Genomic DNA, 26,651 nt, shown 5'->3' on the forward strand with positions numbered 1-26,651 from the left:
GAAATGACGCTGACCAAATACTGATGGTAAGAAATGACGCTGACCAAACACTGATGGTAAGAAATGACGCTGACCAAACACTGATGGTAAGAACTGACACTGATGGTAAGAAATGACTCTGACGAAACACTGATGGTAAGAACTGACACTGACCAAACACTGATGGTAAGAAATGACTCTGACCAAACACTGATGGTAAGAACTGATGCTGACCAAACACTGATGGTAAGAACTGACACTGACCAAATACTGATGGTAAGAAATGACGTTGACCAAACACTGATGGTAAGAACTGACACTGACCAAATACTGATGGTAAGAAATGACGCTGACCAAACACTGATGGTAAGAAATGACGCTGACCAAACACTGATGGTAAGAACTGACACTGATGGTAAGAAATGACTCTGACGAAACACTGATGGTAAGAACTGACACTGACCAAACACTGATGGTAAGAAATGACTCTGACCAAACACTGATGGTAACAACTGACACTGACCAAACACTAATGGTAAGAAATGACGCTGACCAAACACTAATGGTAAGAACTGACACTGATGGTAACAACTGACATTGACCAAACACTGATGGTAAGAACTGACACTGACCAAACACTAATGGTAAGAAATGACGCTGACCAAACACTAATGGTAAGAACTGACATTGATCAAACACTGATGGTAAGAACTGACACTGACCAAACACTGATGGTAACAACTGACACTGACCAAACACTAATCGTAAGAACTGACTCTAACCAAACACTGATGGTAAGAACTGACACTGATGGTAAGAAATGACACTGACCAAACACTAATCGTAAGAACTGACTCTGACCAAGCACTGATGGTAAGAACTGACACTGACCCAATACTGATGGTAAGAAATGACGCTGACCAAACACTGATGGTAATAAATGAGGCTGATCAAATACTGATGGTAAGAAATGACACTGACCAAATACTGATGGTAAGAACTGACACTGACCAAACACTGATCGTAAGAAATGACGCTGATCAAACACTGATGGTAAGAAATGACGCTGACCAAACACTGATGGTAAGAAATGACGCTGACCAAATACTGATGGTAAGAAATGACGCTGACCAAATACTGATGGTAAGAAATGACGCTGACCAAACACTGATGGTAAGAAATGACGCTGACCAAACACTGATGGTAAGAACTGACACTGATGGTAAGAAATGACTCTGACGAAACACTGATGGTAAGAACTGACACTGACCAAACACTGATGGTAAGAAATGACTCTGACCAAACACTGATGGTAAGAACTGATGCTGACCAAACACTGATGGTAAGAACTGACACTGACCAAATACTGATGGTAAGAAATGACGCTGACCAAACACTGATGGTAAGAACTGACACTGACCAAATACTGATGGTAAGAACTGACACTGACCAAACACTGATGGTAAGAAATGACTCTGACCAAACACTGATGGTAAGAACTGATGCTGACCAAGCACTGATGGTAAGAACTGACACTGACCAAATACTGATGGTAAGAAATGACGCTGACCAAACACTGATGGTAAGAAATGACTCTGACGAAACACTGATGGTAAGAACTGACACTGACCAAACACTGATGGTAACAACTGATGCTGACCAAACACTGATGGTAAGAACTGACACTGATGGTAAGAAATGACTCTGACCAAACACTGATGGTAAGAACTGACACTGACCAAATACTGATGGTAAGAACTGACACTGATGGTAAGAAATGACTCTGACCAAACACAGATGGAAATCAGACTGTTTCTAACCTACCAGAAAAATAAGACATCTGAAAGAGGCTGGATGAGAAATTTAGCTACATTTTACCTTATCAAAAAGCTTGGAGTTAGGTTCTAGGCTGCATTTAGACCATGTAGGTATAAATACAGTAGGTGTCATTTATCTGCTCTTTATGATAGAGGTGACTGGTGAGTCATAAATTGTGCACTGTAAATAAATATTACAGAGATAAGACACGCTGTTACAGTTGATAGAGATCTCTTATGCAGGCGTGACATTTTTCCAACATCTAGTGTAAATAAAGATATAAATTGCACAATAAAGGAAATATTTAGGGGTCCGCCGTCTGGGTCCATCATCTGATCTTGAGTAATCATCATCTGATTAGAGGTGCACCTCCACTCTCCATTTCCCATGGGACTGCTGCTGAAACTAGCTGAGCCAGGTAGAGCGCTCGACTATTTCCCAGTCCTTAGCCAATGAATGGAGCAGAGGTGCATCTGTGTGAACTCTGCAGCACTGAGACGGGGCTTTTTGGAGAGCCTCATTTTTGGGATTGAAGGAAGTCTCACCTTTCGAACTCACAATGATCAGGAAGTTGTGCGCTATTTTGTGGATCTGATATATCTGCTAAACTTAGTACAAACCTTATAAGATGTCAGCAGAATGCTGTATCGGCTAATGACTGATGAAGTCTGTCGATGCCAGACAAGAATTGGGTGTTGGAATTCAAGATGCTCCATCCTTCTTTCCCCCAACATTATCTGCCGATGGGAAGTCCGGAGGTACCAATCCCTCCATGGTGGGTGGGCTAGGCACACATTTTCGTGGGTGTGGGGCTTTAGCCAAGGGCTTACTGCATTGATTATGTGCCTCCTTGCATTTTTATTACTTGAATACATATTTCATGACTATAATGGATTCATTTCTTGAAAAAAAACTGCATTATCAGAAATGGGATTTATCAACAATTCTGAGAAACGTTCTATTTCTTTCTTGTATTACTGTGTAATCGCTAATACCCAATTGTTCTATATTTCAAACCTGCATGTTAATAAATGGCAAAGAGAACTGCATGGTGAACCCATTGATTCTATGGTTGGCCGCTGTGTGCTCTTCCTGGCTGCGTCCATCCCATCCATTGCTTTTTATCAATCACACTTAGATTTTGCTTCTGTGTTTGTAGGTTGTTCTTTTATGAAAAGTTATATTTAGATCTCTGTTCTCTTTTCTTTTTTCCAGGCTTCCTCCATGTTGAGAGCATCAATTGCACCCATGTACGTTCAAACGCTGTAATGATCATGGTATTTCCCTTTAAGAAATCAGCTGTGTGCCATAACAGGAAGAAAATGCGCAGGCTGCAGTTAACAGTTTTATTATCATGCTAAGTATACACAAACCTATCCACACCCTTACATTAGCACATATCTATATCTGTAGCACATTCCAGCATCTGATCCTACAAAGAAATGTCAGAGAGCAAACATTGTATTAATTTGCAAAAATATTATTAGTGCATGACAGCTGTGGGTGGGAACATTTTCGACAGTCTTATGCAATTCTCTGGCCATTCTCTCAAAAGTCTGCCGAACGTGTGGAGGGTTGTCCTTACATAGGTGACTATTATTGCACCGATAAAATATTACATCAAAGGTCAAAGTTGACTCTCCAATAATCACCTGGACAGTCTGGATTACGACCTGTCAGACATTTTTAGATAACTACAGGAAAAATTATTTTTGTACTATGCTAAAAAGTAAATAGAAAAATATTAAAATTTCAGAAAATGCGAGCATTTCTAATGCTCTATTCAACATAGTTAAAACTGAGGATAGAGTGAAAAGGCATTAGTTACCTTTTCATCTGACCATAGAATTAAAAGGACCTGTCTAAAAACCCTCTTTACATAAAAACATCTTTACCCCAACTAGATGTTTAGATGTTTAAAGGGAATCTGTCACCTCAAATTGGCGGGCTATGTAAATGCCTTGTGTCCTGTCCGATGGGCGGTGTTTCATCTTATTTTCTTCACCCCATACTTCCCCGCTGACCGCAATATTTTTGTGAATTTGAGTAGGTGTCCTCCATAGTTCGAGTGTGCACAATGCAATGTTGCCTCGCACACGCGCATTATGCTGTGCCCAACTGCGGGCAAAGCCGAAAAGCATTACTGCGCATGCGCCAGCGCACTATATCCCGAAACACAGCAAAGTACTTCCGGGACATAGCGCGCCGGCTACATGTTGGTGTATGTATGTATATATATATATATATATATATATATATATATATATATATTAGAAATAGGCCCGATGCTATCACATTGGGAGTGCGGTGAAATTAATATCTGTGTATGCTTAGTGGTGCTGACAGGAGCAGCGGACATGTCTCACCCGTCTGCGCTTTCCAACATATTTGTTCTATATCACTCCTCTGCATGTTTGTATTTTTCCACAGGCGCAAGTGACATACACATCACCGCTATTCCCGTGCATGCGTAGTAACGACGCGGCTGTTACTGCACCTGCATGGGAATAGCGGAGAGGTGTATGTCACTTGCACAGGCGCAAGTGACACTGCCGTGGTGCCTTATGGGATTCGGAGACAGCGTCCAGAAGTCCCAACTGGCAGTTATACTGTATATAGAGATTAAAGTTGCCAGCCCCTTTTAGTTACCATATATAAATATTTCACTACTATTTTTTCATTCATACAGGGGCAGGGTTTTATAAAATTATTCTCATCCTAGCCTTTCATGGTTGAGATGGGAATAAGAGCTTCTAAACATGAGCCACGGAGGGTCAGGCTACAAGAAACATCCGGACTGGGTCGCGGTTAGCAGTGGGGTACCACAAGGGTCAGTATTGGGCCCTCTTCTTTTTAACATATTTATTAATGACCTTGTAGGGGGCATTCAGAGCAGAATTTCAATATTTGCAGATGACACTAAACTCTGCAGGGTAATCAATACAGAGGAGGACAATTTTATATTACAGGATGATTTATGTAAGCTAAAAGCTTGGGCTGATAAATGGCAAATGAGCTTTAATGGGGATAAATGTAAGGTCATGCACTTGGGTAGAAGTAATAAGATGAATAACTATGTGCTTAATTCTAAAACTCTGGGCAAAACCGTCAATGAAAAAGACCTGGGTGTATGGGTGGATGACAAACTCCTATTCAGTGGCCAGTGTCAGGCAGCTGCTACTAAAGGTACCTTCACACTGAACAATTTAACAACAATATCGCTAGCGATCCGTGACGTTGCAGCGTCCTGGATAGCGATATCGTTGTGTTTGACACGCAGCAGCGATCTGGATCCTGCTGTGACATCGTTGGTCGGAGCAGAAAGGCCAGAACTTTATTTCGTCGCTGGATCACCCGCAGACATTGCTGAATCGGCGTGTGTGACGCCGATTCAGCGATGTCTTCACTGGTAACCAGGGTAAACATCGGGTTACTAAGCGCAGGGCTGCGCTTAGTAACCCGATGTTTACCCTGGTTCCCAGTGTAAATGTAAAAAAAAAAAAAAACACTCCATACTTACATTCCGGTGTCTGTCCCCCGGCGCTCTGCTTCCTGCACTGTCAGCGCCGGCTGGCCGTAAAGCACAGCACCGCTCTGCTTTACGGCCAGCCAGCGCTCACAGTCAGTGCAGGAAGCAGAGCGCCAGGGGACAGACACCGGAATGTAAGTATGTAGTGTTTGTTTTTTTTACATTTACACTGGTAACCAGGGTAAACATCAGGTTACTAAGCGCGGCCCTGCGCTTAGTAACCCGATGTTTACCCTGGTTACCAGGGGACTTCGCATAGTTGGTTGTTGGAGAGCTGTCTGTGTGACAGCTCTCCAGCGACCACACAGCAACGCTGCAGCGATCGGCATCGTTGTCTAGATCGCTGCAGCGTCGCTAAATGTGACGGTACCTTAAGGCAAATAAAATAATTGGATGCATTAAAAGAGGCATAGATGCACATGAGGAGAATATAATTTTACCTCTATACAAGTCACTAGTTCGACCACACTTAGAATACTGTGCACAGTTTTGGTCTCCGGTGTATAAGAAAGACATAGCTGAACTAGAGCGGGTGCAGAGAAGAGCGACCAAGGTTATTAGAGGACTGGGGGGTCTGCAATACCAAGATAGGTTATTACACTTGGGGCTATTTAGTTTGGAAAAACGAAGACTAAGGGGTGATCTTATTTTAATGTATAAATATATGAGGGGACAGTACAAAAACCTTTCTGATGATCTTTTTAATCATAGACCTGAGACAGGGACAAGGGGGCATCCTCTACATCTGGAGGAAAGGTTTAGGCATAATAACAGACGCGGATTCTTTACTGTAAGAGCAGTGAGACTATGGAACTCTCTGCCGTATGATGTTGTAATGAGTGATTCATTACTTAGATTTAAGAGGGGACTGGATACATTTCTGGAAAAGTATAATGTTGCAGGGTATATACACTAGATTCCTTGATAGGGCGTTGATCCAGGGAACTAGTCTGATTGCTGTATGTGGAGTCGGGAAGGAATTTTTTTCTCCAAAGTGGAGCTTACTATTTGCCACATGGTTTTTTTTGCCTTCCTCTGAATCAACATGTTAGGGCATGTTAGGTTAGGCTATGGGTTGAACTAGATGGACCTAAAGTCTTCCATCAACCTTTATAACTATGTTATTATGATTGCAATTGCTCTTCTCTGTTTCTGTAACTCCCATAGAAGAGAATGGAGGGGCGATGATCCTTTTACAGGTTTGTTGGTTGTGCAAGTTTAGTTCACTTTTTGTAGGTTCTAACAATTGCATACTATGTACACCCTATAAGTTGTTTTTGAGGTTCTTTGACGAAGACCAAAGTTTGATTGCAAGACGACTGAGTCAGAATCGCTTACGTACTTATTCTTGGCCATTAACAAGCTAATAACACATTAGCTTCAAGAGCTGACTATTGTACTGCTGCTTAATATATTTCCCTCTCTTTGACAGATGCCATTGTCACAAGATAATGTATGTTATTCACTCTACCTGTGAATGATTTATATTTTATGTCTGATCGGTGTGTGGTTGGGTTTATAGTCTTGATTATGGTAACCTGGATGTTATAATAAGCCTTGCTACTTTGTATGATTCATATTTGGATATACATATAAAGATAAAAGTACATTCATTTTAGTAGTGAAATAGTGAAATGTTACATGCAGAATGTACAGCATGTAAGCCACCAATATTAGTAGAGGTCAGTGAGTATGTACTGATACTTCGGCACACATACAACTGGGCGTGCAGTCATGTATCACACTGCAATTACAAGGTGGTTAGTTCTGGAGCTGTCATACTAAATCCGAAAACGTACTTTACACCTATATATACAGCACATGTACTTGAAAGGTACAGCTTTCACATAACTAGCCAAAATTACATTGCAAATAGTCTTCTGGATGGGTGGTCTTTTCATATAGGATGGCCAGTGTGACAGAACCTAAGATCTGTCATAGGAAACCTGGTCTAGATAAAGGGCGATCTGCTCAGAAAGGTGGGCCTTCTGGAGACGCAGTAATGTAGAGGTTCCTTTTCAAATATATACCAGCTATATCTGCACATCCAGTGTGTAATCACGATTTTCACCATACATTGTTGACTTCATATGGGTTTGGTGGTTTATTCCCTGATGAGCTAAGTTTTTACATAGGCATTATATAATTTATCGATTGCTTTTCTTTACCTTAACCTAACTTTTTATAAAAGAGGTAATGTGTGCTATAATGACCTAATGCAGATGTGTCCTCGTTTCTAAACACTATGTCATTAGAAAAATGAAGACACAAAAGAGCACAGTGAATTCAAAAATACTCTCATTCCACATCAAGTGGACCAGTTTTAAAAATCGTCCCCACTCGACCTTCTCCGATTTTGCTGAAAATTTATAAGGATGTACATGTATGTTTGAAAAGAGGTTCTGTAAATTTTTAGGGCCAGATCTCAAATACATTGGGCACTGTTGACCTTTCACTGGAGGTTCCACCAAGCCTGCGGCTTCAGCTAAGTGGATTTTGCAAACTTTGGCACATAGCCATTAGAGTTCTATACTGGCTATGATGCTGAAATTTGGCATACTAGCTCAACTTTTGGTGCTAAATACGATAAAATTATTACCGGCTATGACAAAACAATATTTCGGCTGCAATTTTGTGTCAAAGTAGCTTGAAAAACGCGTCGCATAAAATTTATGCCGAACTTTGCCCATATATAACTCAAGACCAAAAACCAATAGTAACTGGTGCTTTGCCCTGTACACCAAACATATACATGACTTTGCATTGCTGCAATATCACGGTCAAAGCATATGTATTTGTGGAAATATTCACACCCACATATGATGAAAAACGTAAAAAACCCGAATTTTACCTATTTTTAGGTCAAATTTCTCAAAAAGGGTACCCCTAAAATATATTCATTCTGATATCATTAGAAAGAGCACATTTTTCTCTACAAGGATCATTGTTTGTTTTTTTGGAGTCTCTCAGTTTAAGAAATGAAAAATGCCACTGAACATGGTGTTATTTATTAATACGCAATGAATGGTAACTGCACTATTCAAACCCTTGCATTGGTCCATGGTGGTTATACCACAACAAATTCCCTAAGAATTGGTATTATAATCCTATTAAGAATTGTAATAATGCTGTCTTTCAAGAATTGGCAGCCCCATCGCCTAGGAGCCATGGCCGATAGCCGTGCAAGGCGAGCCTCGGGCGGTCTCTTTATCGCAGGTTCCGAAGCCTGAGGGTGGGTGTCTTTGCCTAGGATCCCAAGCCTAATATTGGGTATCTTTTGTTGGTTCCCAAGCCATAATGTTCAGTCTAAGTGGTCTGGAATTGTTGCTGAATTTGCAACATAATCGGTTCACTGAAGCTGTATTGTCGGCCCATCATCTTTCATTGCCCATGTAGATAGATCTGTCAGATCAGAAATGCCTTTTGTGCCAATTGCAAACTGGAGGTTTACATTGCCTGCATTTACGATAGGAACTGGTGGATTGGAAATATTTCTGAAATTTCAGTCGATGAACATGATGCATTAATAAATTTTATGCATCCTCACGGACCAGCTAGCTTCTTTCACTGGCCTGTGAGAAATGATACATGCTGGATTCCCGAGCAGTCAATCATTGCAATAATTCCAGCACCAGCTGCAACAGCAATGGGCCGACAATACAGCTTCAGTGAACCGATTATGTTGCAAATTCAGCAACAATTCTAGACCACTTAGACTGAACATTATGGCTTGGGAACCAACAAAAGATACCCAATATTAGGCTTGGGATCCTAGGCAGAGACACCCACCCTCAGGCTTCGGAACCTGCGATAAAGAGACCGCCCGAGGCTCGCCTGCACGGCTATCGGCCATGGCTCCTAGGCGATGGGGCTGCCAATTCTCGAAAGACAGCATTATTACAATTCTTAATAGGATTATAATACCAATTCTTAGGGAATTTGTTGTGGTATCACTACCATGGACCAATGCAAGGGTTTGAATAGTGCAGTTACCATTCATTGCGTATTAATAAATAACACCATGTTCAGTGGCATTTTTCATTTCTTAAACTGAGAGACTCCAAAAAAACAAACAATGATCCTTGTAGAGAAAAATGTGCTCTTTCTAATGATATCAGAATGAATATATTTTAGGGGTACCCTTTTTGAGAAATTTGACCTAAAAATAGGTAAAATTCGGGTTTTTTACGTTTTTCATCATATGTGGGTGTGAATATTTCCACAAATACATATGCTTTGACCGTGATATTGCAGCAATGCAAAGTCATGTATATGTTTGGTGTACAGGGCAAAGCACCAGTTACTATTGGTTTTTGGTCTTGAGTTATATATGGGCAAAGTTCGGCATAAATTTTATGCGACGCGTTTTTCAAGCTACTTTGACAAAAAATTGCGGCCGAAATATTGTTTTGTCATAGCCGGTAATAATTTTATCGTATTTAGCACCAAAAGTTGAGCTAGTATGCCAAATTTCAGCATCATAGCCAGTATAGAACTCTAATGGCTATGTGCCAAAGTTTGCAAAATCCACTTAGCTGAAGCCGCAGGCTTGGTGGAACCTCCAGTGAAAGGTCAACAGTGCCCAATGTATTTGAGATCTGGCCCTAAAAATTTACAGAACCTCTTTTCAAACATACATGTACATCCTTATAAATTTTCAGCAAAATCGGAGAAGGTCGAGTGGGGACCACTGGTCCACTTGACATGGAATTACCCTGTTGTAAAAAAAAATCACAGTAATAAGCAAGTGCTAGTCAAAAGATAGAAAAAACTGAGTATTTAGTTGATACTTTTTTTTGCTCTATATGGGTATACCTTGATGATTGGTGGAGCAGCTTAGTATACATTTTTTTGCAAAAAACGTATCCACTAAATACCCTGGTTTTTTGCAAAAAAAAAGTATGTATTTTTGACCTCACTGTGCTCTTTTGTGTCTTCAAGTTTCTTGGTGGTGTGTGAACAGGTTCCTACAGACTTGTTCAATGTGCAAGTAGCCCATGTGTTTCTGGTTCTGTCATTAGAAAAATGCCTAAATGGAGGCAGTACAGTCAGCATATTCATATCTAGGCTATTCTTTCATTGTTACACTGCTCTGTTTTACAGGAGGCCTCAGGAGGTGCCCTTGTTGCCCTCTCTAGACTATGAGAAGCTGAAGAAAGACTTGCTATATGGCAGTGATCGGTTGAAAACCTTGCTCTTACAAGCTTTACGATGGGTATGTAGCATTGCTTCAGAATTGTAATATCGCTTTTAATCGTATGTAAGGATAGAATCTCACACGTACAGTGTTCTTCAGTGAGCACTATGTCAGGATTTCTGTCGGTTTCTACTTGTATCATATTGTTGTAATATATTACTGTTTATTTTTTTTGTATTGTTAATAATTTTAATAAAGTTGTTTGAAAAGGGATTTCTGTCGGAGTCCCCAAAAACCAGGAGACCAAAAGTAGTCGCGATTGAGCCATTCACTTCAACAAAGACAATGGAGTCACTTTGGGCAATGTCTGGGGTCGGTCTTGACAATATTCGTCTTTTTCAAACATGCAGAAAAATATGGTAAAGCACTGTATGTGTGGGAAACTAGCTTACCAAAGAAGCAGTAATTTTGCTTGATTTCCATTTTGGTTGGGCTACATGGTGACTTTGGCCGCCACCAAAGTTTTCTCGGCGCCGCTGCTAGAGAGTAGAAAAATTCCCGTGAAGTCTGATTTTTGCTTTGTAGTGTCGGTGTCACAATATGACCCCATTTAATTCTATAGTGCCGCAATGTAGCAGTGTCACTGAGTCTACTACCATCATGTGACGACTGTCGCAACCAAAGTCTCCGTGCAGCCCTAGCCTTTAGCTTACATTTCACCATTTAACAGCTGATGATCCATTATACATGGAGCCCTCATGTTATCTGTATGTAGTAAAATCAGAGTGGTTGGAACAGAATGTATAATTTCTAACTTTTCTTTATTGTGCTCGGCTGAGCCTGATATCTTGGTACCAACCAACAACAACTAACTCTGGTGCAGCCATTGTTGTAGAGCACCGTAATAAGACAGTGCTCTCTAGAAAATGGCCCATTAATGACCGACCATTAAAAGGCCTTTAGATATCTCGCATGAAAACACGTTCTTTCTCAACTGAAATTCCAATATTACATGAAAGACAGAATAAATTGATAAAATAAATGATAAGCACAATGCAGGAAATGTGTTGGGAAAAGTGTAATACTTTTCCTATGGGTACATTTGTATTTAACTATTTATGCAAGTGAGTAAAATTCCTCCTAATATAAAACACAAGCAGTAATTTATAAAGTTACATCTAAATAAAATTTACTGATAATACATTTTAATCCAATAGAGAACAACCACTGAAGAAATCTAGGAAACAAGATTCATAGCAGGGCCCTTTATTTAAGAGTTTTTCCACCACTGTCATATTGATGACCCATCCAAGATAGCTAATCCATGGCAGATCGATGGTTGCCCAATCTCCAGCACCCCAGTTGATCAGATTTTTGTAGCATGGGAAAGGCCGGATATAACCAGTGAACAGAGGGGGAACACCACAGCTCTGCAGTACCATCTTCCCTGAACTGTAGATCAGATTTTAATATTTTGAGTAGGAGCTGATGTTCAGTATGTGTATGTATATATATATATATATATATATATATATAATTTATTTATTTATTTTTTAACAAACAACATCTGCTTCCTACCTGACTTGTAAAGCAGCAGTTTTGTATGTATGAGGAATTGATGTATTCAATGTGAACAATGGTTAAAGTTAAATCAACAGCCAATGCGAGGTCTTCTAAAATGAATTAAGATGAAATATTGCAAAATGTGCTTTAGACTGTAATTAAGGACAGGAATGTTGTGTAAAACTGAGGCCTTGTCCTAACGTCTTTTTGTTCTTGTATTTCTAGCGCTTTACTCATTCCCAGCCCGGAGAGCAGAGAGACACCGTTCTCCAGGCATACCTTTCAAATGATCTGCTGGACTGCTACCAAAATGGAACGGTAATCGTTTTCTAGTCTAAAAAAGATATACGCTGCTCAGAATATTGGTAGTCAGTGGTGCTTTGTGGTGTGTTCAGCCTAAATCCTCATGAACATAGTATGATTTATGCTCTGTATAAGTAGTGTGGTGCTGTAATTGGGCACTCTAGAAATGTATGGAGCTGTACCAGGGACATTCCTAGAACATCAGTGTGGATGGCAAGTCACCGTTGCAGCCAGCTAATCGTGGCCATGGTCTTGTTCTTGTACCTTATTAACAAAAGACACCAGAAGACTATATCACTCGTGCCACAGAATTTGAAATATGGATATCATGCAGTTTGAGTTGTTTTCGCAGATATTGAGCTACAGGTGCTTCTCACAAAATTAGAATATTATCAAAAAGTCCATTTATTTCAGTTCTTCAATACAAAAAGTGAAACTACTAAATAGAGTAATTACAAACAGAGTGATCTATTTCAAATGTTTATTTATGTTAATATTGATGATTATGGCTTACAGCCAATGAAAACAAACCTAAAAGTCATTATTTTATTAAATTAGAATACGTTACAACACCACATTGAAAAATGGCTTTAAAATCCAAAATGTTAGCCTACTGAAATGTATGTTTAATAAATGCACTCAATACTTGGTCGGGGCTCCTTTGGCATCAATTACTGCATCAATGTGGCATGCGATCAGCCTGTGGCATTGCTGAGGTGTTATGGAAGCCCAGGTTGCTTTGATAGCAGCCTTCAGCTCGTCTGCATTGTTGGATCTGGTGTCTCATCTTCATCTTGACAATACCCCAAAGATTCTCTATGGGGTTAAGGTCATGTGAGTTTGCTGGCCAATCAAGCACAGTGATACTCTTGTTTTTAAACCAGGTATTGGTGCTTTTGGCAGTGTGGACAGGTGCCAAGTCCTGCTGGAGAATTAAATTTCCATCTCCAAAAAGCTTGCCGGCAGAGGGAAGCATGAAGTGCTCTAAAAATTTTCTGGTAGACAGCTGCGCTGACTTTGGTCTTGATAAAATACAGTGGACCTACACCAGCAGATGACATGACCCCCCCACCATCACTGATTGTGGATACTTCACACTAGACCTCAAGCAGCTTGGACTGTGTGCCTCTACTACTTCCTCCAGATTCTGGGACCTTGATTTCCAAATGAAATGCAAAATTTACTTTCATCTGAAAATAATATCTTGGACCACTGAGCAAGAGTCCAGATCTTTTTCTCCTTGGCCCAGGTAAGACGCTTCTGGCATTGTGTATTGGTCATGAGTGGCTTGACACAAGGAATGCGACACTTGTATCCCATGTCCTGGATACGTCTGTGTGGTGGCTCTTGAAGGAATGCCCCAGCAGCAGTCCATTCCTTGTGAATCTCCCCCAAATTTTTGATTGGCCTTTTCTTAACAATCCTTTCAAGGCTGCGGTTATCCCGGTTGCTTGTGCACCTTTTTCTACCACAGTTTTTCCTTCCACTCAACTTTCCATTAATATGCTTGGATACAGTACTCTGAACAGCCAGCTTCTTTAGCAGTAACCTATTGTGGGTTACCCTCTTTGTGGAGTGTGTCAATGACTGCCTTCTGGACATCTGTCAAGTCAGCAGTCTTCTCCATGATTGTGGAGCCTACTGAAACAGACTGTGGGACCTTTTTAAACACTTAGGAAGCCTTTGCATGTGTTTTTGTTAATTATTCTAATTTACTGAGGTAATGACTTTTTGGTTTTCATTGGCTGTAAGCCATAATCATCAACATTAACAGAAATAAACACTTGAAATAGATAACTCTGAGCAGAATGATGTGTCAGATCGTTGGAAAAAATTCAGTATAATTTGTAGTTTAGTTATTGAAATCCCTGGTGTTTGTGTGTGTGAGTGCAGTGGGCGGTCCTAATTATGTCTGCATGCACAGTCATAAAGTGTAGACTGTCAATCACTGAAGAGGACCTCCCACTGCACTCCTAGTACAATCACCAGGGATTTCAATTAATACAATGCAAGATTTACTGAGGCGTTTCCCACAAAAATATACCGTACTTCAATCCGATCCGCTCTTTAACCTTCCGCCTGCAGATCAGAGGTCATTTTCCTTATAACAGGTTCCCTTTAACTAGTGTAACTGTGCAGCGTGAATGTATAATATATATAATATATACATTCAAAATAGTCTGAGTAATATCTAATGAGTTGGTGTCTGTCTGTTTTTACTAAACCCAGTATTCTGCACATATGGAGACATTTCATTGACTGAAGCCAGCTTGTATGATACCAAATGCTGCCAGTAAAATATGAGCCACAGCTGACTCTGAATCCTATACTTCATGATACTTCATGACTAATATTTCTTCTGTGGAAAGTAAGGGGGGTATAGGCTGTTTTATGGGCATAGTTGTGTGGTTTTTTTTTATTTTATGTGTGACCAACTTCTTTTCTTAATGTTTTCCCTCAAAGAGAAATGTTCTCCAGCTGCTGCACTCCAAGAATGAAGTAGTCAGACAGTACACTGCTCGCCTCATTAATGCTTTTGCATCATTAGCCGATGGTAAGTTGGAAAACAAAATATTAAACACTTATTTTGCCATTTGGATGTATATATACATACATTTAACAATCATAATAAGGTTTCATTCAGACAACTATTTTTTTTATGTACGAGAAAATTGTCATCCGAGTTTCAACAGAGTTTGGTCCTATTTTCATCAGTTTTTGTCAGGGACGACAAAAAGTTTTCCCATCTTCTCCTTCCAGTCAGTGAAAATGGGACAACATTCGGGCGGCTTCTGAATGCTGTCGGAAGTTTTTCACAGACTTTCATTGCTGATTTTGATACGACATTCGGATCAATATCTGATATGTCTCCATCTCGGTCCTCAAAAAATGACTTCATTTGAATGACCCCATTCACTATTATAGCTACGAGTGCTACACGTGAAAAACACGGATAGTAACATAGTAACATAGTAACATAGTTAGTAAGGCCGAAAAAAGACATTTGTCCATCCAGTTCAGCCTATATTCCATCATAATAAATCCCCAGATCTACGTCCTTCTACAGAACCTAATTGTATGATACAATATTGTTCTGCTCCAGGAAGACATCCAGGCCTCTCTTGAACCCCTCGACTGAGTTCGCCATCACCACCTCCTCAGGCAAGCAATTCCAGATTCTCACTGCCCTATACTAGTACTTGCATGCAAAATAATTGATATCCACATGAGCCCTAACAAGTAGTGTAGGATAGATAAAATAGTAGCTGATTCGCCATATTCACTGCTGTCTGCTTTTATATGTCTTAAATTGGCCCTGAAAATTACTTAGCTTTTTCTTCCAAAAAATTAGACTTGAGAAATTATTTGACTGTCAGAACATGATTGACAGAAAATTCTAGTCTTAACCTATAAAATAGTCAGGAATAAGGAAAGGTAATATAATATCACATTTTACAACCCATATGTTGATATGACTGATCACATAGGAATTTTGCAGCATACAAATATCTGGTTATGGATCCATGTTTTTTGCTCTTTTTTTTCCCTCTCTTTTTCAGGCCGGATTTATCTAAGTCAGAATCCACACTTGCTGCACTCATTAGAGGAGACGCTGAAAGGAGAGGATAAAGATTCTGTCACCAGGGAGAATGTATTGGGCTGTCTTCAAAAACTAAGTCTCAGGTAAGACATAGGCACCATATGGTTTAACCAGGTTTGGACTGCCCATAGACATTATACGTCATGATGGTCCTCACTTTCCTCTGTCCAAACACTACCGTCAGTGCAGGATATCTGGAGCGGGGAGCCAGCTGTCAGACAATGTCAACTCCTCACTGAAACGTCAGAGACTTTTTCTTGTGATCTATGTTTTCCTGATCACTGTATACATATGGACAAATAACCACTGTGCATATAGGAAGCATCGTCAGCAGTTCCTCCTAAGGGTACGTTCAAACAAGGCATTTTAGCTGCATTTTTTTGCTGCTAATTTTCAGCTGCTTTTTACAGTACCCGCAAAGCCTATGAGATTTCAGAAATCTCATGCACACATATTGGTTTTTTGTTTGATCAGTATTTTGTGCTTTGCTGCGTTTTTTGGACATAGAGCATATCCCTTCTTTCAGCGGTTTTGCTGCGTTTTTTCACCCATTGACTTGAATGGGTGTTGAAAAAAACGCAGCAAAACGCAGGTATCATTATTTGCTGCGTTTTTGCTGCTGAAAATCCAAGGACATTAGCATGGACAAAGAGAAAAAAAAGCGCAACAAAAACGCACCTAAACCTGTGTTTTTGGCGCAGCTTCTTTCCTGCCAAGAAGATCAGGTTTTGCTGCAGAAAAAAAAGCAACAAAAATGCCCCGTGTGATCTTACCCTAAGGACCCAGTTACTATGTGATGACTGGGTGTAGGGAGGTAGCAGTAGCGGCTGGGCCCTAAGAGACCCAGGCAGCTTTGAAATGCAGCCAGAAGTATGAATGTTTCCGGTAACTAAGGCTAACATACCAGCCCTAGTTACAGGGTAAGGCAGGAATAAAAGGAATGTATTAGTAGGTTAAAATGCCTTATGGGGGTACAATGTGAATCTCCCCTGTAACTGGGGCTAACATATCAGACCCAGTTACAGGATAAATCAGGAATAATAAGAATGTATTAGTAAGTTAAAATACCTTATGGGGGCACAGTGTGGAAAAAGGCATGAAAAAAACAAGAAAATAATAAATAAAACTAAACAACAAAAAAACAAAAACCTATCCAGGCCAAAAACGTTTTCTAGTCATCCTTTGTGACCATAAAAAAAGGAAAAACAGACAACTTTGTCCCTGATAACTGCAAAAAAGCAATATATTAATGACATAAAGCTCTGGGTAGCAAGAAAAAAAGAAGCAATCATTTGAATATCTGAATATCATTTTTTTTTTACAGCTATTTAAAGCGTATGTGAAAAAGCAAAGCAAAATGAAAATGTGCCTGGTCAGGAACAGGCAAAAATGGCCCAGTTCTGAACGGAGTATTCCCGCTCAGACCATTATGGCACAACCACAGGATATGCCGTAAATATCTGATAAATGGGAACCCAAACCCATCTCAGTAACAGGGCTCTCTCTTTCTATATTTGCTTTTATTAGAGTTCAGAAAATAGAAAACCATGCTCTTGAGATCGTTGCAGGTCTCACTAATGGCACTTTGTGGGTATACCATATGTCAAATGGGATTACGCTTTTAAAATTGTGGGAAGAAAAAAAAAAAAAGTAATATTTGATCCTTCCTGTAGCAGTAATTCTGTCACACAATAAATAGTAGTAGTATTTGGTGCATTTACAAAGATATACCGTAAGTCTTTCTTCAGTATCTTGAAGTGTAAAGAAATGATCAGCACATTCTACTCCAAAATGCTCAGATACGTGTACGCTCGAATGTGGCAATGACATTTCTCCAGAAGTAGTGTGATTTCCTCTTAGCAATCCAGCATACTTCAAACACTACATTTTACAATCAAGGTTTAATAACACTCAACTCGAGCTTGCTCACTGATGCCCCTGACATAGCCATGAGTGGGTGAAACCCCAGTTCAGGCAGTCTGAATAACGAAGAATATGTATTATTAAACCTTAGTTCTGCACTTTATGGTGTTCTTGGTATGCTTCACCTTGCTGCCCTGATTTTAGCTTGTAAATGAGGATCATTATGGGGAAATCACACTTCAAAGAAATCTCTCTACAGCAGCACAGCTTACACTTATCAAGCTGCATTGGAGGAGAGGGTGCAATTAGTGCATCTGAGTGCTGGCTACAGAGACTTTCCATTGAGCCCATACTCAGCTGTGCACATGACTTATGCTGAATCTGGGCGCTTCAGTAAGGTGTTTTGAGCGATCGGTGGTGGTCCCATGACTTGCACCCTCATTTCTAAAGAACTACTGTGATTTTGAAATTTTAACAAAAACAACAGTCACTATTTAAAGGAAACCAATTGGCTAAAAAAATAACAGCAGTATTTACCTGCAGGCATAGGTGAGTGATAATCTTCAGCTGAATAGTACTTTAATCTAATCACTTTTGACTGTCTTTCTGGAAGAGCAGCTACAGGGAGAAATGAAGTTATGTTCTCCCTGCAGCCGCTGATTTCCATTCATCAGGTTGGTGCAGGGAGCTGTAACAGTCTCCACTTAGTACACAGTGAGCGCACTGTTATCACTCCCCTGCACTATGTCTTATAACCTGCTGTGCTTGCACACTGTACACATGGTACATAGCGGGATGTCTGTCAAGGAGTTGGGGAAGTGATAACACGCGCACTGTGTAGTGAATGGAGACTTACAGCCCCCTGCCCCTCTACGATGACTGAAAGTGAACCGATGCAGGGAGAAAATAACTTAATTTTGCGCCCTGTAGCCGCTTCTCCGCTTATCCAGTCGAATATGTTTAAAACCCTATATATCTGCATCGGTATGCTGGCAGGTGAATAGTGTTAGTTTTAGCTGATAGGTTCCCTTTAGGATTGCTATGCTTTGTGTTTGTACTTCTGGATGATACTTGCTTTGTGGGTGACTCAAATATGTTTCAGTTGGAGTACCAATTGTTCAGATTTCGCTGCTTCTTCTGCTTCCATTCATTGCTTTCAGTAACTTGTTTCACTGTTTGTTTTAATGTTGAAAGTGGAGTGAATGCTACAATTATAATGGTCTTTGTCATACTAACAGCCTTTTTCAGAGAGCTGGTTTAGCCTGTTCCTTTTTGTAACCTCGCTATTGTTATCATTACATGTAACAAAACGGTTAAGTCTTAGTATGTGTAAGTACACGTATCCTGTCAGGTCAGATAACGCTATTAACCAGCAGATACATGAAGGTTAATAGCGTTATGAAGGCTCATGCCACTCTATAGAAAGTGCTGCACCCAGGAGAAAATTAACATTATTACTCTCAAGAGCCACCAGCTTTCAGTCATACAGGCGTGGCTACAGTCATCAGTCCATATAATGTGAGGGGCAGCTGTAAACATGTCCTGTCACTGACAGCCAGCTCAGTAGTGCATCAGTACAGAGTTAGATATCAGTCAAAGTGCCGGAGAGTGCTGCTCACAGCACAGTCAGCGAAGACTGTAGCCACGTCTGCTTGACTGAAAGCTGTCGGCTCCAGAGAGGAATAAAGTTAATTTCCTCCCAGGTGCTGCATTATCAGTGCATGGTCAGGCACATTCATAACACTATTAACCTGCAGATTAACCCAATATCTGCAGGTTAATAGGATTATCCAACCTGACAGGTTCCCTTTAACTTCCTTGTATGTCTCTAAGGGATTGGTCACATCTTTTTTTTTCCCACGTGTCAATGGCTCCGTTGGAGCTTACGTCTGAAACCTTGAACAACAGGATTCAAATGTTTGTGATTGACTTTAAAAGGGTATTCCCATCTATATGATCCTATCCCAATATGTAGTAGGCGTAGTAATAATAATAGCAAATACCTCCAATTAGAAATCTAGTATAGTTTTTCTGATTCGCTATGTTGCTTACCCCATGTGCAGTGCATGCAGTACCTTAGGTTTCCATGGTTATGACTACTCATGTAGTGACAGTTAATTAGTTAGTTTTTAATGGTCGTAACCATGGATACCTAAGCTACTGCAATGCCCTGCACATAGTATAAGGGACATAGGTTATCAGGAGAAATATAGTAAATTTCTAAGTGGAGGTACTTGCCAATAATATTATTATTATTACACCTGCTAGATATTGGGATAGGATCTTGGATAGTCACTGTGTGCTCTTCGGATATAATTTTTGGCTATATACTCCTATTTGAGGTGACGTCCAAGACATGGTTGACTGCATTTTGGAATCCGCCTCTAATAAATAATACCCTTTCTCAAGGAGAAATATGATTCCCTTTGAGAAATCGAGGTCAATTATACGCAAAATGCGCATCAAGGATGTTTATATTTGTTGACAACCTGAATTCCTATCTGGATGGTAAGATGATTCCTGATGCATTTTACTTCAATTCCGCTGATTTGGCTTGGCATGCCTTCATGTTATGTTATTGGAATCTAGTCTATAATCTGATTTACTTATGCACACAGACACTTACTGTGATCTTCTCAATACTTTCCTGGATAATCAGTGTGGGTTATCTTTCTGTCTTTTTTCACATATTTTATAATATGATTACTGAGTGTATTAATAAAATTTGCTATTTTTAATCAACTATACTCCGATTTCTCCTTTTTCTAAATGTTTAGTTGGAGTGTTTTTTTTTTCCTTTGAATATTGGCACCCGATGTGGTGCTTCTTTGTTCACAATTAAAATGCAATTGGATTTCTTTTTGCTATAGTTTCTGACATTAAGTGGGATTTTTTGCTATACATTGCTCAGTAGTTCTTCAGCTGTGCAATGTCCAAAGGAATTTAATGCATGTATAACTTTTTAAAATGGTCACTGCCATGTCAACATACTATATATAAGCCAACAGTACTAATGAATTTTAGAAACTTTATAATATATTTTGGAAAATAAATAATCTTGTTTGTCCACTTATGAGCCACTTCTGCTCCTCTTGAGCCCATTCACTTTGATAATCTGCTACGATCAGCCTTCGTCAAGCAAGACAGACTGCCAGTTCACTGATGTGTCAGATTTTGAATGACCTACTGAAGTCTATAGAAGGAGGAGAAAAGTGAAGAGCAGAGTGAAAAAAGGAGGCAAAGAGTCACACAGACCAATTCTGCTTGATAATAAGTGTTTTATTTATATGGACCTCCATGCTGTTGCTGCATCATGTGCATGTCATATGTGCTACATGAAAATTGGAGAGTAGGAATGGCTCAAGTCTGTGTGAATATTGTATACCAGACTACCGTAATTTGTTGCAGTTGGTTTCCACCCACTATCTCAGAGATAACTGAAAAATTCAGGATGCAAGTCAGAATGGCCAGAAGTAGTGTTATCCCTTGTGCTATTCCTGAAATGACAGACATGCTTGATGTTTGACTTTGTACTTCTGTCCTGTTGCCTCTCAAACATCTGATGCCTTTGGAGTTTATCTGTCATTTTGTGAGGGCAGTATATGAAGGGAACAAGTCCATACTCCTAGTAGCAAAACCGCGCAAATGAAGTTGCGTTTCTTGCTTAGGAGCTCTGAGAACTCAACGGACACATAGTTTATGAACCTGAGGAATTTGTTAAGCAAGTTCTCCCACCACCACTCTTTGCAGTCACTGACTGGCTGGCGTGTTTACGTGAATACACAGAAGCCTGGGATGCCCCACAAGGAATCTCTCCAGAAGAAGTGAGGCATGGATATTCTCTTTGGGTTCCCACAATATTCTTCTGAACTAAACCCCTTCTAATCCACAAGAAAAAGGGTTTTCCTATCACCTTCTTCATGGCCAAGATGCTCTCTATCTCAAACACATCCTCAGAGCTGACTGGTGCAGGAGTGACACCCGTTTTTTCAAAGAAGTGACTTAAAATGATGGGATTGAGAAGGGAAACATGAAAGGAGTTAGGCACATGTAATGAAGCTGGGAGCTTCAAGATACTGCATTGTTCTGTCTGAGGACTACAAACAGCTTGATGAAGTTGGGACCCAACTTGTAAGACAGCATCTTAAGGCGGTTGTATTTTGAAAAGAGCCACGCTGGAAGGTTGGTGGATCTATTGTCGGCATGTCTCTTCATCCGGTCTGACAACTTCTTCATTGTGGATTTGGTATCCCTCCAGGTCTTTGAGAATTCTTCAGAGAGAGCATCGGCTACAGGGATGCCAGAAGCAGCCGATACCAGAAGAGAAATACAAGGCTAGTGACCAGAAACAATGAAAAATTGAGATTTCTTGGAGGACTCAATTGCATTATTATTATAAGAGAATTCTACCCAATTCTACCCAGCTTGTCCCCAGTGATCATGGTGCACATTCGCGAAATGCTGCAGAAAGTTGGATAGGATTTGGTTGATACTCTCCACCTAAGGGTTGGACTGGGGAGGGTATGCAGATAAAAAGTCCAAGTTCACATTTAACAGTTTACAAATGGCTCTCCAGAACCTGGAAGTGAACTAGATGCCCCTGTCAGACACATTGTGAAGAGGAAAGCCATGAAGATAGAAGATGTGCTGTATAAACCTCCGAGCTCATCAGCAGACGGAATACCAGGCAGTGGGTAAAACTGTCTACCATAACCCAGATGACAGAGCAACCTGAGGATACAGGGAAGTTCAATGCGATAAGCTACCAGGAAGCTGGAGGAACAGGTAGCAGTAGAAGATGCCCGAACGGGAGATGCCTAAAGGTTACGAGCATAGGAAGGGTAGGCTGAAACATACTCCAAAATATCTTTTCTCATTGTTGGTCACCAATAATGACAAGAAATAAGTTTTCTTCCTACCCATCACGACCAACCAACTTAGAAGAGTGCTCCAATGGCAGAACTTGCTTCTTATCTGATTAAAGTCATAGAATCATAGAATGGTAGAGTTGGAAGGGACCTCCTGTGTCATCTGGTCCAACCTCCTGCTCAAAGCAGGATTCACTATATCATCCCAGACAGATGTCTGTCCAGCCTCTGTTTGAAGACTTCCATGGAAGGAGAACTCACCACCTCTCGTGGCAGCCTGTTCCACTAATTGATCACCCTAACTGTCAAAAAGTTTTTTCTAATATCTAATCTGTGTCTCCTCCCATTCAGTTTCATCCCATTGCTTCTAGTCTTTCCTTGTGCAATTGAGAATAAAGATGATACTTCTACAGAGTGATCTATTTCACGTGTTTATTTATGTTAATGTTGATGATCATGGCATACAGCCAATGAAGACCCAAAAGTCATTATCTCAGTAAATTAGAATACTTTATAACACCAGCTTGAAAAAATTATTTTAACATCCGAAATGTTGACCTACTGAAATGTATGTTCAGTAAAAGCACTTAATACTTGGTCGGGGCTCCTTTTGCATCAATTACTGCATCAATGTGGCGTGGCATGGAGGTGATCAGTCTGTGGCACTGCTGAGGTGTTATGGAAGCCCAGGTTGCTTTGATAGCAGCCTTCAGCTCGTCTGCATTGTTGAGTCTGTGTCATCTTCCTCTTGACAAAGACAAGATCAGGTGAGCATAGCACTTAGCTGTCCTATTAATAACTAATGGAGCAGCGGTGCGCATGATCCACCACTACTACATTCACATGGTGCTATTCCGAGCTCCCATTCTCAAAATTGTTGGGGATCATCATCCCAGTGGTCAGACCCCCAGAAATTGGGTACTCATCCCTTGTCTCAAAGATAGGAGATGACCTTCAAACTTGAGATTACCACTTTAAGTTCACTGCTATTTAATTGTGCTACAGTTCTGAAACTGTAAAGGTACCGTCACATTAAGCGACGCTGCAGCGATATAGACAACGAGCCGATCGCTGCAGCGTCGCTGTTTAGGTCGGTAGGAGACGTCAAACACCGGCAACAGCAGAACGATGCAGGAGCGATCCAGTGACATACTTATCGTTCTCGCTGGTTGTTAGCTCCATGAAAAACCATTGCAGGCATCGTTGCTTTTGCTGTCAAACATGACGAATCACGCCGACCTGACGACCAAATAAAGTTCTGGACTTCTAGCTACGACCAGCGATGTTACAGCGTGATCCTGATCGCTGCTGCGTGTCAAACACAACGAGATCGCTATCCAGGACGCTGCAACGTCACGGATCGTTGTCTTTCTTGTTGTAAAGTTGTTCAGTGTGAAGGTACCTTAAGTCTCAGAAACCAAAAAACATATTCATAGATAAAAAATAAACTTCTGAAATATGTATATTCTATATTTGTCACAAAGTCATGCAGTATAACACAAGATGACAAATTACAAGGCCTTGAAAAAGTATTGATACCGTGTGAACGTTGAACAAGTGCGCATCACAATTTTTAGATTTATAAAATATTTAGAAAATCATGTATAATTTCCTTTACACTTCACAAATACTTGCTACTTTGTGTTATGTCACTTAAAATCCAAATAAAATATGTTTAAGTTTGTGGGTATAGACTGAAAAAATGTGGAAAAGTTCACGGGGTATGAATAATTTTTCAAGGCACTGTAAGTCATAGGAGATAGGACCTCCATGGATTCAACTTGTTTTTTATAGCACAGTTAAAAGTTGCTCTTTCGGATTAAAAGGATTGCTCCAGTTTGGGATGTTGGCATCTTATCCACTTGATAGTTGATGACTTGCTGATCACTAGGGGTCCCACCGCTGGGGCACTCACCAATCGGGAAGTGTACAAAGAGCCTTCACGGCTCATTAGTATGAGCTCTGTAAACAGTGGCTTACAAGAAAAATACCCTTTAAAATTTTACTTATAAAAAATGTGTATATATTTATATAAGTATTAAAGTTAGAAAAGAAAACCCCATAATAGAGGAAATAGAATACACAAAATATTTCTTGTGATAAATATTGTACAAATACCACAACAGAAGAAAAGAAGTTTAATTTATGCCAAAATAAAGTAATACCGGTACATATTACCAAAACCTTATAGGAACACTTCAATATAAAGGACTCAGTAAAGGTACCTTCACACATAGCGATATCGTTAACGATATCGTTGCTTTTTGTGACGTAGCAACGATATCGTTAAGGAAATCGTTATGTGTGACAGCGACCAAAGATCAGGCACCTGCTGGGAGATCGTTGGTCGCTGAGGAAAGTCCAGAACTTTATTTAGTCACTGGATCTCCCGCAGACATCGCTGAATCGGCGTGTGTGACGCCGATCCAGCGATGTCTTCACTGGTAACCAGGGTAAACATCGGGTTACTAAGCGCAGGGCCGCGCTTAGTAACCCGATGTTTACCCTGGTTACCAGCGTAAACGTTAAAAAAACAAACACTACATACTTACCTTCAGCTGTCTGTCCCCGGCGCTGTGCTTCTCTGCACTCTGCTTTCCGGCTGACCGGCGCTGACAGTGCAGATGAAAGCAGAGCGCCGGAGGACAGACAGCTGAAGGTAAGTATGTAGTGTTTGTTTTTTTAACGTTTACGCTGGTAACCATGGTGAACATCGGGTTACTAAGCGCGGCCCTGCGCTTAGTAACCCGATGTTTACCCTGGTTACCGGGGACCTCGGGATCGTTGGTTGCTGGAGAGCTGTCTGTGTGACAGCTCTCCAGCGACCAAACAGCGACGCTGCAGCGATCGACATCGTTGTCGGTATCGCTGCAGCGTCGCTTAGTGTGAAGGTACCTTAAAGGGAACCTGTCACCCCGAAAATCGTGGGTGAGGTAAGCCCACCGGCATCAGGGGCTTATCTGCAGCATTCTGTAATGCTGTAGATAAGCCCCCGATGTTACCTGAAAAAGGAGAAAAAGACGTTATATTATACTCACCCAGGGGCGGTCCCGCTGCTGGTCAGGTCAGATGGGCGTCTCTGGTCCGCTGCGGCGCCTCCCATCTTCATTACAAGACGTCCTCTTCTGATCTTCAGCAACGGCTCCAGCGCAGGCGTACTTTGCTCTGCCCTCTTGAGACCCCCACCTCTACACTGAGATTTGTCTTTGGCACCTGCATCTTCAAACTTGCTGATGATAATAGTTAAACCGAATGGTTCTCTCCCTGCTGTATACTTGAGTATAAAAGACTCACAGTAAAATTGTCAAATGGAACTTAAGGGACAACCAGACAGACAAATCCGCAGGATATCTTATTGAAAAGATGCAATAACCTATATCACCTGCTATATATGATCAAAAAGCGTCATAAATACAAAAACAAACCAGGCATTCAGATTTGAATTGCACTTATCTGCATCCCCTGCTGTGTATATAGCCTCAATGCATTTCCCCTCCATCATATGATTCCTCAGGAGACTCCAGGAAAAATTGACACGTTTCCCCTCCATCATATGGTTCCACAGGAGACTCCAGGGAAAATTGACACGTTTCCCCTCCATCATATGATTCCTCAGGAGGCTTCAAGAAGAATTGACACTTTTCCCCTCCATCATATGGTTCCTCAGGAGACTCCAGGGAAAATTGACACGTTTCCCCTCCATCATATGATTCCTCAGGAGACTCCAGGAAAAATTGACATGTTTCCCCTCCATCATATGGTTCATCAGGAGGCTCCAGGGAAAATTGACATCAATACATTGACATCCATGATGTGCTGTGGCCTAGTTGCAGGTCTGGCCACAGAACATCCTGGATATCAATGTATTGCATCTTTTCAATAAGTTCCTATATGGTTTTGGTCTGATCTAAGCCTTCAGAATTTTTGAATTATATTAAGAAAGGTTAGTAATTAATAGGACCTATTAGGGGCAGCCGATGGTGAGTGGGG

General features: G+C 40.6%; 1 protein-coding gene across 3 annotated transcripts in view; it reads left to right on the forward strand.

Moving 5' to 3' along the window:
- The window catches only part of ARMC9 (armadillo repeat containing 9), a 290,214-nt gene that overhangs the window by 209,804 nt on the left and 53,759 nt on the right, over positions 1-26,651 (forward strand). For all 3 annotated transcript variants that reach the window (XM_069727004.1, XM_069727005.1, XM_069727006.1), the window contains 5 exons: positions 3,013-3,047; positions 10,430-10,541; positions 12,252-12,344; positions 14,793-14,883; positions 15,890-16,013. In XM_069727004.1, the coding sequence (XP_069583105.1) occupies positions 3,013-3,047; positions 10,430-10,541; positions 12,252-12,344; positions 14,793-14,883; positions 15,890-16,013 (455 nt within the window). The remainder of the gene's footprint in view (positions 1-3,012; positions 3,048-10,429; positions 10,542-12,251; positions 12,345-14,792; positions 14,884-15,889; positions 16,014-26,651) is intronic.

Source organism: Ranitomeya imitator, chromosome 5 (genome assembly GCF_032444005.1).
Source record: "Ranitomeya imitator isolate aRanImi1 chromosome 5, aRanImi1.pri, whole genome shotgun sequence".
Taxonomy (NCBI): Eukaryota; Metazoa; Chordata; class Amphibia; order Anura; family Dendrobatidae; genus Ranitomeya; species Ranitomeya imitator.